Source organism: Haliaeetus leucocephalus, unplaced genomic scaffold (genome assembly GCF_000737465.1).
Source record: "Haliaeetus leucocephalus isolate CR32 unplaced genomic scaffold, Haliaeetus_leucocephalus-4.0 Scaffold284, whole genome shotgun sequence".
Classification (NCBI taxonomy): domain Eukaryota; kingdom Metazoa; phylum Chordata; class Aves; order Accipitriformes; family Accipitridae; genus Haliaeetus; species Haliaeetus leucocephalus.
The window spans coordinates 9,829,068-9,847,780 of NW_010972720.1; the positions used below are offsets into that span (position 1 = coordinate 9,829,068).

At 34.4% G+C, this 18,713-nt stretch overlaps 1 protein-coding gene across 1 annotated transcript in view; it reads right to left on the reverse strand.

Moving 5' to 3' along the window:
* MICU3 (mitochondrial calcium uptake family, member 3) overlaps positions 1–18,713 on the reverse strand; it is a 44,296-nt gene that overhangs the window by 21,189 nt on the left and 4,394 nt on the right. The window contains exons 3-9 of the mRNA XM_010570073.1: positions 17,957–17,988; positions 17,017–17,095; positions 12,900–12,947; positions 11,393–11,475; positions 6,238–6,309; positions 5,022–5,060; positions 1,450–1,545 (exon numbers count right to left, since the gene is read on the reverse strand). Coding sequence (XP_010568375.1) covers positions 1,450–1,545; positions 5,022–5,060; positions 6,238–6,309; positions 11,393–11,475; positions 12,900–12,947; positions 17,017–17,095; positions 17,957–17,988 — 449 coding nt within the window. The remainder of the gene's footprint in view (positions 1–1,449; positions 1,546–5,021; positions 5,061–6,237; positions 6,310–11,392; positions 11,476–12,899; positions 12,948–17,016; positions 17,096–17,956; positions 17,989–18,713) is intronic.

Here is an 18,713-nt window from a genome sequence, read left to right on the forward strand (position 1 = left end):
GCTGACTAGACAAGAACACTGATGTTCTGGGTTTTAAAATTTGGTGGAATAAATAAGGGCTAATAACTGGACTAATCGTTCAGGGGCTCATCAATTTAAAAGCAAGCACCGAAAGGCTGGGTATACTGCTTTATTGCAAGATTACTATGAACGTATTATTACTATGAATATTGCTATAAATATCGGTACAAAACTCAATTGTGTAACACTACATTTTGGTTTGTTCAAAGGCAAATGAACTCAAGCTGAGAGAGGTACAGAGAAGGCTTATTTGATACCTGTGAAATGTACGTTCTACCTTAAGAGAAAAATCAAAGATCCTGTGGTGTTTAGCCTATGGTAATTAAAACTGAGGGCTATGACAGTGTTTATAAACACAACCATGAATAAAAGATTAACACTAAAGAAGAAAAAGCCCTATGAAAATTAAGGGACAACAGACTGGTATAAAGGGACTATGAGTAAATTTAGCCTGGAAATTAGAAAAAGTCCGTCCAAGTCCTCAGGTTATTCAATACCTTCTGCAGAGGAACAGCAGGGACCAAACACTAATTACTTTTAATATGGAGCACACATTGCTTATGAAGCAACAAAAAAGATTGTTTTACCCTGGAGGTCCGTTTCAGTTCCTTGTTCTTTCTCATTATGATCCTGCTTATGAAGCATGGGACTTGAGACCAGAATCAGTGGGGAGCTGCTGTATGTCCTTTAATGCCACAACCAGCAGAGCAATCACCCTCACTGTATGGGGCACAGAAAAGCCTAAATGATCTAGTTTTCTGACCGTCTTAAATGATCAATACAAATAAGTGTCCTAATTATCTAAAAGCGGACCATGAAACAAGAATCTTATTAGAATTTAAAGCACTATGGAAATTAATTTGACAGCTCAGTGATATTGCTAGTCCTCCATAACGATCATGTAACATTAAAAAAAGATTGACTAATGTTTTGGTTACCTTAAAACATTCCTGGTTTCATCCAACAATTAGAACAATCTTTGCGTGATACTGTTTTTCTGAAGATAAGCTCTGATAACATACATAAAAAGCACATTAAGGACCTAAAGATTAAAAGCTTAAAGGGGTGCAACTCTCATTAAAGTTGTCATACCACTGGACCAAGTCTAAATGACAAAGTTTTCCTGAATTACTCTCTGTGAAGTATTGTCACTATTAGTGTTAGAAAATGCTTCTTATAGTAAGGACTGAGGAGGATTTGATCTTCCAACTCTTTCAAAAAGTAACTTTGCTTTCACTTGGAAATAACAACTTTCAATTATCGCACTGCATGGTGCCAAATCTATTTCATCTGAGAACTTTCAGGTTTTAAAAAAAAAGTAATCAAATGAAGAGAAGAAACAAAGTGCATAAAATAGGAAAATAATCAGAACAGAAATAAATAAAATAGCAGTCTGTTTATGGACCAGGGACAGAGGTTGTCTTATACCTCTGCAAGGTCCGAAAAGAGTGCTTGGCTTGTGCTACGTCTCAAAGTATCCCAATAGCTTCTGGGGACAAGGTCCTCTCCTTCTGTTTTAAGGACCTGCAGAAATTTCAAGAAGCACAATTGTTTGAAAACCAAAGAACAATAAAACAACCGCTTACAGACTTTAAAATCTTTTCCAACTGATCTTCAAAAGCATGGCTTGATTCTTTTGCTTCTACACAGGGAAATTTCTACCCAGTTACATGACACTTTGTAAATGAAAGGAACACTCGTCTGTTACAGCTGTTTGCTTATTACCTGTAACTTAGCTGTGCCAAAAGTATCACCAGACTCCACTTTCCCAAACAAAATAGAGAAAGTGTAAAGTGAAAATATTTATCAAAAGTACACGTGAAAATATCCATCTAAACTCAGTATTCTGCTGTTGTTTTTCCTAACGATTTTGTTTTGCCAAAAAAATATTTATATACTTCAGAAATTTGTTGTCTCATTGGTCAAAATATAAATATCACCATACAACTAGTTATATGAAATTAATTCCATCCAATAATCAGGATGACATCCTTGCAATAATAAAGAAATGCAAAAACCAAGCCAAGCCTAATAAGTGCAACTTCAACTGTTAACATATCTATCAAGAAAACACTATGCAGATCTGATGATCAAACTTACCTTGTTTAAACAGAAAGTAAGTGTTTAATCTCTCCAAGGAAAATACGTTTACCTTTTTGCTCTGAAATGTTTCATTTTTGGAAGCCTGAAAAATCCTCCCTTATTAAAACAGGCCTTCCTTTATCTTGCAATTAGTCTTGGAATATCTATGCAATACATTTCTTTTTTTTTTTCCCCCAATTACAGAATCATAGAATCATTTATGTTGGAAAAGACCTTTAAGATCATCAAGTCCAACCGTAAACCAACGCTTGTCTTGAAACAAAAAGGACTGTGCCAGACATCTTACTACTGGGGAAAAAAACCCCAACCAAACAGAATAGAATAGAATAGAATCATTAAGTTTGGAAAAGACCTCTAAGATCATCAAGTCCAAATCTAGGGGAGGTGATCTTAAGGACAGCAGAAGTCTATTTGAACTTGGTTAGGGTTATTGCAACTGAATGAATTTTCCTCTTTCTCTCCACAAGTTAATCTAAACTAAGTCTCCTACTTCCATGGCTCCCCACTCACATCCATCTGGGCAGGCGAGAGGAAGGCAGTGAGTTTGATCTTCCAACTACAAATGAAAACCATTTTTTTTTGACTTAGCACATACTGTTTGTTCTCTTAGAAGATTTACACTGCAGTGTGATGTGTAAAACCACATTGTTATTATAAAGAATACTGTAGAGTTGAAGGTTTATTGTCTCTATGTATTCTACATTATGTCAACACGTTATATGTACTGCTTCTATATTGCATACTTCCTCCACTAACCAATTCAACTCAGCTCTTTCAGTAAGTTGTCATCAGAGAAACATGACAAACTACCAGGAATTATACCCATGCTTAATGTATATTATACTTTTGTTTCCTTTTTGAAAAATTCTGGTTTTATCTTTCTCTTATTATGGAGTAACAGTTCCTGTGCCGTGGCCACAGTATTCTCATACATAACTCCATTCAGTCCTAAATTGCTAAACTTAAACAAATTTGTTTACTTCAGTGTGTACAGGATTAGGTCCTTAGCAGTTTCTTTTACACTTACTTATCCCTTTGATGTTTACTGGGTCATGCAAATGAACAACACCTCATTCTTTTATGCATACAATTATGTAATTATCTATTTCAAGTATTCACTGAATTTGTTCTCTTATGGGAGATTTACTTTAGCCAATGGAATTAGTACTTCTGGGAGCGAACATTTTATTTTCTTTACATGCATCTCATCATAGTTATCATGTTCTGGTTGGCATTTGGCTAATGAAAGCACTCATGCAATACATGCTGAACTAGCCTCAACACACAACTGCAGTATGCACCAGAACATGACTTGAAAGAATTAACCTATGCAAATGAAAATACAAACATATTTAACCCATTTTAAATGTCACTGTATGCACTCTATGGCTCATAGACCTTGACGCTTCTCAAAAAATTAGAACTGTTTTGAAGGATGAAGTGAGGAGAAGGGCCCAACACAGCACTTTGGACTATCCCAGACATTTTAGGGGTGCATCTCCTTGGTCTTCAGTATCTTCAACTCCCCAGGACATCAAGGGAAACTCAAAAGGCTGCTACACGTTTCAGTAGGAGAAATAGAAACCCAAAGTATCAGTTTTCTGGGCTGGGGGATTTATCGGATACTGTGAATTCCTACACATCCGAGTCTCCTTTGTGTGGAGATCTCCAGTCAGGTAGCTGGAGAGCAGAAAAGGATGCTGCACACCTGGGCATCATCTTGATAAAGAGTTTGGATGTGGCTGGAGTCTAGAAGGAGATTTTTTTACTAAAGCTGAAAATGATTATATGAGTAGGAAAGCCTAACTATTTTGGTTTCAGTTTAAAATAGGAGGCTGCACAGGAATATGGCAACCACTGTACAGCATCTTTCACTGCAGTAAAGCCTGATCTAAAATCCATTGAATCATAAAGCCTCACATTTCCCACTACATTATTCTCACAACATTGCAGCATCTATATCATGTCACTGCACCTTTTCATTCAACAGACTTCCTTCCTGCAGATTACCCAAACTGCATGTGCTGACTTCACAGGAAATAAATCTGTGCATTCCTGTGAATGACTACATAAACAAACAGACTTTAAAACTGGAATTTCACTAGCTATCTAATTCTTGTAGGTTCCCTCCCCTCACTTTGAATATCACAATAATCATACAAATCCAAGTTTAATTCTTCTAGTTTAACATCAAATCAATCTTTTTTTACAACAGTTTTACTTCTGCTGTGATCCAAAAATTAACCAGGTTATGATGAAGACATTAAAAACTCCAGAACATCTCTCTCTTGCTGACTCCCTCTCCAACTCCTCAAAAATGATCGAAAATAAGTTTACTGTCACCTAAATAATACAGTGACTATTTTCTGTAAAATCCTATTCTAGTTCAGCACTGAAAGTTCTTATTTATTTGTTCTGTTAAGTGAAGCACAAAAACATAAAAGCTATCTTCTGGTTTCTTTTTTAGGGGGGCAGGGTGGGGTGGAAACAAAGAGTTGAAGGATCCTTTAGATTAATTATTACTTCACATTATACACAAGGAGACAAGACAGACCCGGATCAAATGACTCATGCAGGATGACTTGATTTACATACATTACTTAAAAACAAGTCTATGATTTATTAAGATATATTTTGTCCTTTTCCTTAAAAATATTGTTTCCTTCATCTTATATAAATAGAGAGCGCAACCTTTCCTCCTGGTAGGCTTGCCTGTTTCAAAATCCATGCAACAAGCATGCACAATCTTTTATGCGAGTAAAGATTCATCACATTTTTACTGATTAGCACAAGTAATTTAGTTGATGAAAAATATAAATATAGTAAATTTTCTTATAGCATATTATCTCACCTCACTGGTGAAGACTACATAAATTGAAAATAATTAGAGTACATACACTGTTAGTAGAAGTATGATATCCATAAAGTTGAAGACGCTGACATACAGCAAAAATGGGCCAAGCCAAGTATCACATGTCAGAATGAAGCCAAAAGGAGGGGAAGGAAAAAAAAAAAGACAACAAAATAGGTTAATACAAGCAAAACTTTATTTTACATATTATTAGATTTTTTTGATTGGTTTTAAAATGACAGTAAAGAAGAAATGGCTTATCTTCAATCTCATTCTTCAAATTTTCAAAAGAGAAGTACAAAGTTGCAGAGATTACTCTCAGGAGAAATGTTCCATTTTGCAATCTTTACTTTTTCCAAAAGCTCTCCTTTGGGTGTAAGTTTCCTTTGTTCAGAATAAACAGTGTGTGAGAGATTCAACAATTGACCTACAGTTTTGAAAAGTTGAGAAGGATAGGTCTCTCTGGGTGGGAAGAAAAGATCCCTTTTTATACTCAGGGAAGGTTTAAAAAGTATTAATGCTTGAAATTCAAACTTCCTATGGTTTCAGGGACAAAGATCTCAGATCAAACATCTATGGTCCCAAAAGGATAATGAACACTATGAGAAGCTTTGCATATATGTCAAAACGTTTCTTACAATAAGGAATTTTTGCCATAAATCTGCAAATTGCAAATGAAGATGTTTTTTTCTGCTGTGCGCTTGACAGAAACTTGTCCCTGATTTTTATTTGTCCAACAATAAAATAAGTTCCTGCTGCTGCTGCCATCCTCCAGACAAACCACCACAGACTTGTCTATTTCTGACTTACCTTTCTTATGCACATAAGAAATGCAAATTTGACATAAGAATAAGTATTCAATATGCCACAAAAATGTATTCAGATAATATAAACAACTAAAAACATTTTGCATTGGTCATAACAAGTATTTAATTAAAAAAATTAAACCTGAATATAAAATCTAAGTTCACTTGTAACATTTCACCAGCTATTTTAAAACTATTATGTTAATAACAAGCATCAGGATCAGTATGTCTACATGAATAGCTTCAGTTAGTTATGAAAGCAGGAGTATAAACTGCAGTTTAGGCTAAATATTGCTTTTTTTCTATATATAAAGTTATGAACATTCTTTTAATGACATGAATTTATTGTTTAAAAAAAACCTGAAAGTGATTAGTGAAATATATACACACACAACTTTGTCCTACATCAAAGAAAACCAACTAACTACCAGCTGTAACTATTCTAATATTACTTACCAGCATTGCACGTTTTTCTTCATCTCCTTTTCTTTCTCTCTTCTCATTTTTTTTCCTGAAAATCTCTTGTAGCTAAAAACCAAACCATATTGTTCTTACTTAGTTTTCAGGCTATTTCACATGCCTAACAATCATTCATTGTGAGCAACACTGCAAACAGTATTAAAATGTAGGTCTTTACTAAAATATCAGTGTTTCATTGATGCCTTATTGTTCATATTCATGCCTTCATGTTGCTTCTGTGACCTTAACCACCACACAGAAAGGAAAAAGGAAATACTTTTTCCACAAAGTAAGGCTAATGATTCTATTTGGGAGCACAATACTAAGAACATCCTATTTAGCTCTACATTTTAGTCAATCCAGCCTATACAAAAAGGGGGAGTTCCAGCCTTTTTCACCACCTCTAGGCACATCCTTTCTTGTTGGGTACTAATTAGTATCTGTGTGGCTATGTAGTCAGATGGATCAATCTTTTTTATTGTTAGTTTCCAGCCACATCAGTTCTCAGTCCTGCTGGCACAAGGGAGGGGTGGAAACACCTGGTGGGGGTGAAACATTCCCCTTCAGCAGCAACAAACTACTACTCAAGAGTAATTTATCAAGTACCCTTTTTTTTCAAGTCTGATCAAAGAATACCTTCAGGTCTTGTAAGATACCCTTTCACAACTTTCTCTACATTAAGAGCTTTAAACATGACTTCTGAGAAAACCTCAAATACAAGATTTAAAACATATAGATTCTTGAGCATATTTATTTTTTGAAATTATAAAGTCTTCAGAGTAAGAACTGGTCTGTACTTATCTTTCTTTGTAAGTATCTGTTTTATTTAGATATTTTAATTTATAGTAATACTTTTTAATAGTCCCAAATAATTAGAAAAAGGTGTCACAATGTTTACTCTTCACAGCAAGAGAGAGCAGTATTAACTATGATGCCATCTGTATCTCTATCAGTGAACTTCAGCTTTTCAAAAATTGCACGTGAAAATATTGTACTGCCACTTGTAGCATTTGCTAATCTTGAAGTGGGCTGGAAAAAGAATAAACACTGTGGCTGACAAATTTGTCCTATCTAGAAGATGGTATTTTCAGAACCAAACATCATGGCATACAGACACAATTGTGGCAGTCACTTCAAAGACCCCATTTTACCTACCAGAAGTCTGATAAAAACCTGATACTGTAATGACATGCACACAGAGATCCCCAGGGATTGGAATGTGAAAGATAAAGTGTGTGTGATAAATTTTGCAAGCAAATTTTCCAAATTTAATTTCAGAATACCATATTTCAGAGAAGGCGGATGACTAAGACAAAGGGATCAGCAAGCTCTACTGCAGGGGTATGACAACATTGAAATAAATGAATACAGTGTTTAGCAATTAAATAGCAAATGCATTTATAAATAACATTTTATGAATTTCCAAAATTGACTACTGTGTTCTGGGATTGCCTATAAGGCAAATACGGACCAAAATATTGTGTGTGTCACTGTATCTATTTTTGAGTATGAGATCAATTTACAAACCTTGGTATGTTTTTTCCAATTTTTTGGAAACCTGCAGGCACAAATTACTGTAACCTATGCTGACAAGGGAAAAGTCATGATAGGACATTTACTTGGATGGCCTAGAGTATTACACAGTTTGCAACCCAAAACTGTGGAAAGAAGAAAGGTAAATGAACAGAGAGAATTAGAAAGAAAATACCTTGTGAAAAGTGAATTGACAAGCCATCAAGTAGGAGAGAAGAGTGGCAGTAATTGAAAAACCAAAAAAGATCAGTAAAAAGCAATGCATCCTTGGATGCATTTCCCTTGCCACAGAGGCAAAGGGAGTAGGATTCTGTTGCATTCATCATTAAAGCACTTGCTAAACTTCTGGAAATGGATCTTTTGTTCAGAAGGAGTGCTATAGGATACCAGCGAGTAGAAAAGTGAATGCAAAAAGGTCTAGGAGTACTTTCATAGGAACATTGTTTGAAACAGGATAATGAGACTGACTGCTGAAAGCAGCAAAAACAAGATCTCCTGTAACAAGGCAACACAATCCTTCTGTTCTCTGACCTCACCCCTATGACATAAGCAAAGAAGAAAGCATAAACACGATGGAATTAGTTTACAAAAACACTAAAGCTGTTATCAGAAAAATTAAGTATTTTTCAACTCTTCACTACACGTACTCTTCAAGAATCACATAACATGTGAACCCTACACCAATCTCTTCAAAGCCTCTTCATTTGCAAAACTGAACAGTATTAACTATACTTCCAATTTTGTGATGGCTGACTGTAATCAATGGAGAAGTATTTTGCAAAGGCTGGATATAGTTCAAATGGTAACACTTACAGTCTCCTGCTTCCAGGCACACAGGAGATGATGCATACCCAAGCAAGGTGAGTGCAGATGCCAAATGTATATTCTGGGGCCAGCTCTATCACAGCTGCAGCATCACTGAATCAACTTTTATTTTCATATTTACTTTTATTTACATGAACATTATCTATCTGCCTATCTATCTATTTTAGACTTTCTCACTTCAGATCTAACATTCTGACTGATGGGTTTTGATCTAATTTTTGAAGTGTCACTGACATGATAATCGAGCAGAGTTACAGTCAGGTTTAATCTATAAAAATTTGTTAAATACAGTAATAGGCAGACAGCAATATATCTAATGTTTGAAAATTCTCCTTTCTTTCTTCTATCCACCAAGTCTGGTAACAGAAAAAGAATAAGAAGAAATTTTTATCAAGGACCATGACAAAACAAATAAAAAGCAGGAGGTGAAGAGGACTACAAAAGCATAGTTAGAAAGCAAGATGCAATATTCATAGTTAAACGTCCTCGCTTCCCGCCTTATATACTTATTTGATTGCATTTTCAGCATCAGTTTCTGAAAGAAAAAGCCTCCTGCTTCAATTTCCTCCCACTTAGCCGTTGTAATACAAGCTTTTTTTTTTCTTTTTAAAGTTGTCAGTCTATTCCACCACATTCTGTTTTACTGAATCATGTAAGACTTCCCCCCCCTCTCTATTTTTCCTTTGGCCAATTAATCCAATGTTTGCTGGCTTCTTCCCCCGACTGGAGGACATGGTTATTAGGAATTAGCAAATATAAGGATGTGTACATTTAATATTAGAATACAAAAAATGATTAGCATGCCACAATTTGCAAGTGGTGACAGCTTCCAAAATAAATAAGACCTGTTCTGCTTAAGCTACGTCACCAGAAAACAAGCCCCCAGATCTCAGACCTCACTTGCTTGAAAAGGACAATTGAGGGAAGTTCAGTGTGTTGAGGAGAGTTTCTTTCACATTTCTGTTTTCCTTAGGTTAGCATAACTTATCTGAATCGAGCCTTTTACCTTGACTTGAAAACAATTAAGAAACAGCACACAGGAAATTAGGGTGTCTTCATTTTAAATAAATTGTGGTCTGACACTTAAATCCATTCCATCTGTCTTTTTCATTCTTTATATTTTGTTCCATCTTCTTCTTCAGTCAGTGGGCTTTTTTTCATATATATTTACTGTATTTATTTTAAACTCAACTGCACAAAAAATGTATGAAGATAAGAACTGATGTCTTTTTACAAACATCTGATTCAATTCTTATAAATATTTTTAATTCTATTAATCGGCTGTACTTCTTCAGTAGAAAATACAGGCCTTGTGCAGTCTTCAGAAAACTTGTCTAAACCACTAACAACAAAATTTTAGATGTTAATTTCTAAAGAAATGTAAAAACTATGTTTGCCATAACCTAGTGTTTCAGTGCAGTCCCAAAGACATCTCCTGCATATGGACATTACCAATTTAGAAAACTCTGATTTATACTGTATTGTGCAGTTTGTTAATGTAAAGCCACATAGTCACTGTAAAATCAGCAGCCCCAATGTTGAGTGGGCAATCTTCTGCATTTCATTTTTTTTTTAAATGATCAATTTTTTACTTCACCACTGACGTTCATGTAGAATAGCATTAATTACTCCTCTCATTTCTTTTAAAATCAGAAAATAAATGAAATTAACATAAATCTGAAATAACCCTCTTGTTCCAAGGCTTTTTAATTTTAGACTTGTCAGTGCAAACATCATTCTCCCGTACTTAGTGGATCCCATCACCTGAAAACTTATGCAGTATTTGAATTTTAAGATGCAATTATCAGATTTATCATGATTAAAATCAAAATATAGTGGATGATTTAAGATTTTTTGAAAATTTTTGGCTCACGTGCCAAATTCTTCTTAGTGCACAAATCTCAATGACATGTGAAATAAGCTAATTTTTCTTTCAAAGTCTGGACCTTTCAGAACTGTTTAAATTTCTAACCAGAAGAAAAATAAACTCTCTGCTTAAATAATTAGTAAGAAGAATTTACAGAACTGCTTTTTCCAAGCAAGAAACCGAGTAAAGCTCTCATTTGAAAAATACTGTAATTCAAATTTGTTATGTAACAAATCCTTGGATGCACCACAACTACTGCGAAGTTCTAGATGTCCTGCCAACTGTTCCAAAGCACATGAAAATTCTTCAGCTCAAAGTCAGTTTTGCTATCAAAAATATTCTCCTTAAAAAGAAATCACTGAACCCCAGTTTAGCAAATTCCTTCAGTGTATGCATTTCATGGGCTGAACTAGATATATGCACAGTATGTTTTACTTTATTACAAATCTTGTCCAAAACAGACGATAGTGCCACATTATGTCAGTCAATATTTTAAGGTCACCTAGGATTATAAGAAGAATGAATAACAAAGTGAAGTGGTCTCCCAGGAAAAGATTTCTTTTGCAAGTCCCTCCATCATTATGGCAATCAAATAATTCTGCTGACCATTGATACAGCAATATTATTTTAATAGCCTAATTATCTCTGAATGTAGTAGCAATTAAAAAGATCCAGAATAAAAACTGGAATTAAGCTTCAAAAATCATTATATACAACACACCAGTGCACTATAATAAGGAGCTACTATTTACAATTTACATTACCTTGCATTTACTATTTACATTAAAAAAGGCAAACAAACAACTACCTTCAGTGAAGAATAGCTCATTTTCTCATGATTATTGACATCATCATGAGCCTCAATCCAGACCAATATATGACTTTCAAGATGACATCAAAGTATTCAAAGACTGAAAATATACATACCACTAAGAATTCCTTTTTGTCCACCATCTCATTGCCATCAGTATCAAACATGTTGAAAGCGATTCTAAAACCTGCATGTGGCTCTGCCAAAAAAAACCCCATTCAATTATTTATTTGCTTGGAAAGAAAGCAAATATAAAATTCTAAGAAATTATTTGGTGTCTGTTCATAAAAGCCATATCCTCAACTAATTTAAATTAATACATTTGTGTACATAGTAAATGCAAACCATAACATCTGTGAAACAATATTATGCATGTTATGAAAACAGAAGGCATGCTCACAAATTCATAGATTAGGTGAAATAGACATTAGAAATAGAACATGAAATATCCAAGAAAAATATCACAGTAATGGCTGGTTGGGTAGTTAAGAGTGTTAGTTCATAACTAGTGTCCATTTTATGTTACAAAACACAAATTTGTAAAAAATAAATTTTCTATGGAAACACAGTGTTCTAAAAGACACTTTAAAAAATTTTGCAAAAGGGTACAGGATGCAACTTCTGGTCAAAACAAATGATGTGTTGAAAGAGACCCAGAATTTTCTTGTTTACATGCTTAGAGTCATTGAAATTTGAAATCAGGTTAGAATTTTAAATTATTTCCGAAACATGGGGACTTTGACTGTAACTGTAAGTGAAGCCTTTGGGCAATGTTTTGGTGATACTCAATGATTTGCAATATGGATGTATTACAGCCAAAAGTTAGTCCAGATAACAGAAAAATGATGGAAAAATATCCATTGATCCAGCAGTTAGGGATTGTAAGGGTTTGGGGTCAAGTTCCTGCACTGATTCATAATAAGAATCCAGATCATGTCTGAAAAAACCCCTAATGAATCCAATAGAAATGTTTTAATTACATACAAATGAAAGACAAGTAAAACACTTTGCTCCTTCCCCAAAACCACCTCTTAAAATATCAACACAAAGTCTGTATAAGGCTTAGTTTACTCTAACTATAAGTCATTCTATTTTGGTTTTATGTGTGGTAGAACAAGTATTCCATTTTGCTAGTGTTTTGTAACATAAACAAAAATTTACTTTAGTTTGACATATTTTATATTTTTTCATTGCCTCATTGATGTCACCCATTCTGCACTAATAGGTGAAACAAACCAGTAATAATGCATGTGTTTTCTCCCTATATTCATTGTCTTTTATAAAGTTCAGTAAATTGAGCTAGAAATTTTGTAGGAATTTCAAAGAAGAAAATAAATTTAAGCTCTTAACTGGGGTTTAGGTGAAGTGTATGGCTCAACTTTCTTAACAGTCAGTAAAAGGTGTTCTAGATAATAAAGCACTTAAATAAAACATAACACAATATTCCAATATGACAGGAGAGGTTCAAATGGACATAGAGATGCATGATACGTTTTTTTCCATATTGGAATATGCTGGGGGAGGGGGCGGGGAAAATGTATTGTATTGTAACATACAGCAATACATTCAGAGTTTAGAAATTCATATGGAAGTTTTGGGGTTTTTTTCTCCAAAAATACTTACTTGTTAAAATACATAAGAGGAATAAATATTCTGTGTAAGATATCACACCTGAAGACAAAAAAAAGTTATGCCATATTAGTTTCACTTTGTCTACACATCCTAAACTTGAAAATATTAAATCTATGTATAAGGAGAATTTTTGTACATGTGCATATGCATATCCATACTCATGTACACGGGACTGTATTCAACCCGGTCAATGAGTTATTTGTCTAAAATACTTATCTATGGGGTGGGTTTTTTTGTTTTGGTTTCATTTTGAGTATTTTAGTGGAGGAATACGTTAAATATGGCAAATAAACAACTACAGTCAGTGGAGAATGGCTCATTAAACAGAAGCTGCCTAGATTCTTAGAAGCTAATATAAATGATTTGTTCAATTTTCTTTCCCAAAACCCCACCAATAATTCATGACAACACTCTCTTAACAGTATGAGAACATTTACTCTGAGAACATTAATAGTGCTCCCTCCTGATATGTACTGTGTGAATACAGTTCTTGACTTTAATATGTGCTTTTTAAGTGCGTGTCCTATAATAATTGAAAACTTGGCCTCAAGCATAGATTTGGGCTTTTGAGTTGTCTTTATATGCACGTTTTCATAATCATCACCTGAAATTTATATTCAAACTCTTACTAAATGAATGTCTAAACTTTGTTAAATATTTTTAAAGCCTGTTAGAGACATTTGTATTATCTCATCTTCTACATTCAGAAGATCTGTAAGGAATACATTCTGAGCTTTTCATCTCTCATTAGATGGCAAAAGGCAATCACATTGTGGACTTGCACTTCATTTTCTCTTCAGAAGTGATTAAGGCAAAATTTAAATTAGAACTGAAGCCAATATCCAGAGAGTATGTCTGGTACCATAACTTGTACTTCTGCTTTATTAGCTCTGGAGTAAAGAGATAACCTTGCAGAATGCCCATAGTACCAGTGAAGAGAAGCATCTTACAGTTCAATAAGAACTGAAAACCATGACATGCAGCTCTCCCAAAAGCCCTTAGCTCTAATGATCTTTGAGGCTGAACTAGCAAAACTGGTTTCTGATTTCCAACCAATTGATTTCGTCTGTCCTCCAAAACCAAAAGTGTTAACAATATTAAAATATTCACTATTTCAAAAGAGTAAAAAAAAAGTATTTAGATGCCTGAGAGTAAAGATGTTTATCAGCTGGGATTTTCAAAAGTTGCTGGCTGTCTCCTTGATTTCAGTCCAAGTCAGGTGCAAAAGTTTTTCTAAAACCAGCCACATCTTTGGATGTTTAAATATCTTTTAAAATCTGACTTAACTGAATATGTGACAAACTATGTAAACAGTCACCTGAATTTTTTTCACTGAAAAACCTGTACAATTAAAACTCAGAACATTGTATCATTCATGTGGATTTTACTATTATTGAACACATTTAACATCAGCACTTCAAACACTGCCAAAGTAAGAAACTTTGGCATTTTCTACTAATATTTATAGCACAAAAAGCTCTAAATTAATTCTGTCCTGAAATAATACTCAGGAGGGACTTTCTGTCCTCTTGAATAGCTGAGATTTTCAAATTTTCAAATCTCAGCTATATTTCTTTTGGATCTGTCCAAATGCATCCTCAAACCTTCAACCATACAATACTCCCTAAAAGCCAACTGTCCTGAAAGAGAAGCACCTTCAAGAGAATCAGGTCTCCTATCCTCAGACATATAAGAAAAAATAATCAACCACACAGATATCCACAGATATCACAGAGACTTTCTAAATTGTCTTTGGAACCAAATCACATACTTGAAAGAATCACTAAAACCCTCAACCTTTACCAGCTGAAACACTGCCCTCCCAACTTCCATTCCATTCGTGGAAAAAAAAAAAAAGGCATTTTCCCACCTTTTGACCCAAGAGCAAATTTAAGTCTTCAGAACCAAGATTTTAGTACTGCTAGTAGTTCTACTAATGAAGGCTACTAAGTATTTTTAATACCACCTACTCTTTTCCTCAATTTACACATAGCTCCACACTGAAGAGTAGCAAAGATTAAATGCAGGCATTTAAGTAACATATGCTCTATGCTTTATCTTCTTCATTTTATACAGCAGCTTGCAGAAATTACTTTTCAAAGGCCTGCTTGAATCTGTTTGGACAAGCAGCTATCAAGAAATCAGACACCTCAAAGGTTCTCTCATTCAGTGATGTAAAACGTTCCTTAATAGCCAGTCAATAAATGTAAGTATGTATTTTTGTTTGTTTGATGACACCTTCTTTGTTGTAAAACAGAGGAAGAAAGTGCAATTGTCATGTAGTCCATCACAGGTATGAAGACAGCAATATAAAAGGCCTTGAAAGCATTCTCTCCTTTTGTTTGTACTGGTACATTGTGGCTGTAGACAGATAGTTCTGGTTGATTGCTCTGAGTATTACCAGAGAGAGGCTCGAAATCACGATTGAACAGAAAGAAAAGCTTACACTAAGATCAGAAAGAAGAGAGGGAGGTTACTCAAGGGTAAAACATAAAAATAAAACTTAAGGAAGACTGGCATAAATCTATGTGGATCATCTGATTTAAATTAATCTATGGCAAAACAAATGGATGTAGGCTTTTGCTACATGCTTCATATTAAAATGTGCATGTTTTAAAGAAAATGAGTAAATTAATAAATTAAAAAAACCCCACTAGGTTAGAATTAAGGAGACCTGAATTCTATTCCCATATCTCTCACTGGCTTACTTAATGACCTTATCAGTTGTAAGACCCACCATCTTTTATTATATTACCTATAAAAATCAGATAATGGAACTCGCTTTCTTGTAAAGCATGCTGGAACGCTATATAAGTGCTACAGTTTATTACTACTTTTACCAGCTTATTATGCCAGTTCTGAGTCCTCTTAACTCCATCAACTTCTGTAGAATTTCACTGGCAGAAAACTGGAGTAAGATACTGTTGAATCAAGACTGTACATGTTGCAGATATTTTATTACAGACTTAATAAGCAACATCCAGATATGTTTTTTTTTAGCTGATAATGTATTGATTTAACAGATTCTGAAGTTGAATTTTTATATAATTAATATTTCAACAGTCAGCTGTTCTGACTGTATAGAGAGCAGCCTAGAGCAAGGAAATACAAGGAAATACAGTACAAAGAGGTGCCAGTTTCTGCCTCTGGAGTTCTGGCTGCAGACTCAGGGAAAAAAGTGAGTGCCTCCATGCACTGCAGATTCAAGCCCAAGACCCTTCTCTGAGGGTAAGTGCATACTTCTTTAATAAATTTGAGCTGCATTTGAATTAGATGCATCAATTACATGCACACATTTGATTGGAATTTTGTTGCTGGCATGCTTATTTTAAACATTCATAAAGTGTTTTTATTTTATAGCAAGTACTTGCGGCTGCTTTTAAAAATATTTAAAACGCTGCACCAGACCTTTGCCGTTCTGAATACAAGCAAGTGGATTATTTATCATAAATAGCTTTTAAATGTCTGTATACAAGCCATTATGGGGGAAGGGGTTTCTGTGGTTTTTGTTTTTGAAGTGATAGAGCTTATTAAGAAAGAAAGAAAAAAAAAAAGAGAGGGAATCAGGAGTGGCTCTTGGCTCTTTCTTTACCAATAGTGTGAGTTTTAAAAGCTATCAAAGCCTTCATCTGCAGAATTTAAAGGGATATATGGCATTTCTCAAACTGTCTCTTTGTGTTGTTAAGAAAATGCTTATTCAGCAATATAAGATACCATTACTGTCTTTAAAAATAATCACGTCATTGAACCTATTAAAAAAGGAAAGAGATCTTCTGTCTTTATTAGAATATTCTATCTATGGTGTACAGATTATTCTTCATTACAACAAACTGAACTTGAAACATTCAAACATCAGTTTAACAAACTCTAAGATACCAATTCACTTAAAGAGGCTAGCTGTAAGATGGCGTGATTAAAACACTGTAGAGACTAAAGAGAACTTTTCCGTGCTGTAAAATGTAGAAAGCAACAAACATTTTTTATCTTCTTGAAGATGTGACTCAGATTAAAGTACAAGTGACTCAGATTAAAGTACAACATCCCTTTAGCCACAATAAATTAATACAAGTGATAATTTGCTTCAGGAAAATAAATTCTTATGCCTCACCTTTCTCATTAAGATTACGGAAAAGTTTGGATGATCCTTTCCAAACTGGTGGTGTCTCCATAAGGATCTGATTCAGTTCCTAAAAATAAGATTTAAAAAAAGATAAAAGTAAGTATTTAAATATTTAATGAAGTAGTTAACAGATTATGAGTAAATGCTAGGAAATCAATATAAAAGACAAGGAACTGCATGCAAATCTACCAGTTAATTTAACTTCAGTTTACCACAATGACTTTGGAAGTACTCAAGCATATATATAGATTTTGCACACGTGATTATTCTAAGGATCGCTCATCTGCATGAATACTAAGTGTTTGCAGAGTTGGAGAGAGACATGTAACGTATTCGGTGCTGAAATTACTCACCACTGCTCATATTCACTGAAGCCAAGGATAAGTCCCCCTGGATTTCAGTAAGGTTTTCATACAAGCTCCAAGCAACTGTTCTTTTAAAACACTCAACCTGAACTAAAGCAAACTTCACCCATGAATACGTATCTACTTTACTTAAAATACAGGGATACAGACAGAGTCTTTTTGCAGTTGTACAAATGTAAAAAAAAGAAAAAAAAATGAGAGGCACTTAAACATCACAAAAGGTAGAGAGTGGAGTAAGTATTTCAGGCAGCTTTGGATACACCTGTTACACTTAGACACTAAAGAAACTCAGTCAGATACAGGCTGAGGAAGGAACTGACAGGCTTGAAAAAGTCAGTAAATCCAACATAACAGGCACAACTGCTCAAGTATCTTTGAGCTTCTGGATTCAGCTGAGTCTGAAGTGACAAAAAAAAAAAGAAATTAAAGTCTCTCTTTTTTTTTTTTTTAAATAAAGATTTAAAAACTCCCTTATTTCTCCTATGACTCTAAGTTGACATCATGAAAGAAAGTAACTGTGTCAAAATCTATGGTTATAAGACAGCACAGGAATTACTGCCCACCTGCTTTGAAAGGGATCGCCACTTTTTAGCACCTGCAACAAAAGACAAAAGTTATGAACACGCAGAATTTAGTTATGCTAACATGGTGTCATAAAAATTAGACTGCATCTAGACTGTTTTCTAGCCAAAGAAGTTATTTTCCCTACTTCATAAGGATAATCTTCAACCTGGTTCCAAAAAATTCTCTTTATGTTATTAAAAAAAAATTAGCTTGATACATACGTAAACTCCTAACTTTAAAGAACCAATTCACATGTATAGTTTTTAATCCAACTCAGCTTCAGTGACACAAAAGACTTTCTATCTGCAAAATACACCATTAAAACATTAAACAGGAAATAGAGGGCATTCATGTTAACAAGTGGTATCAATATTCTGAAATTATTGTTTAGTAGCAGCAGTATTACAAAGCAGACTGTAGGGAGACCTGGATTCTGGCCCTTGCTTCAGGGACTACTCATAACTTTTAAAGCAAATACAGAAAAAAATGCTTGAAACTACACCAGGGTGCTAAGACTCCCTTCAGCCATTCTTAGTAACTCAGACTCATCCTTCCTTTTACAGCCTCTGTCAGGCTCAATTTTTTGTAAGTAGTTTGAACAAAGGAGCTGAAGAGGGCCTCCAGTTCCAACTGGAACTACTTGTTAACACTGAAAACTTATGAGGAAGACTGAGCAGATGCTTTCTTCCTAATGCCTTACATGACAGACTCCAGGACCAGAGAAAGATAATTGCATTCGACAACAGTTGTCCACAA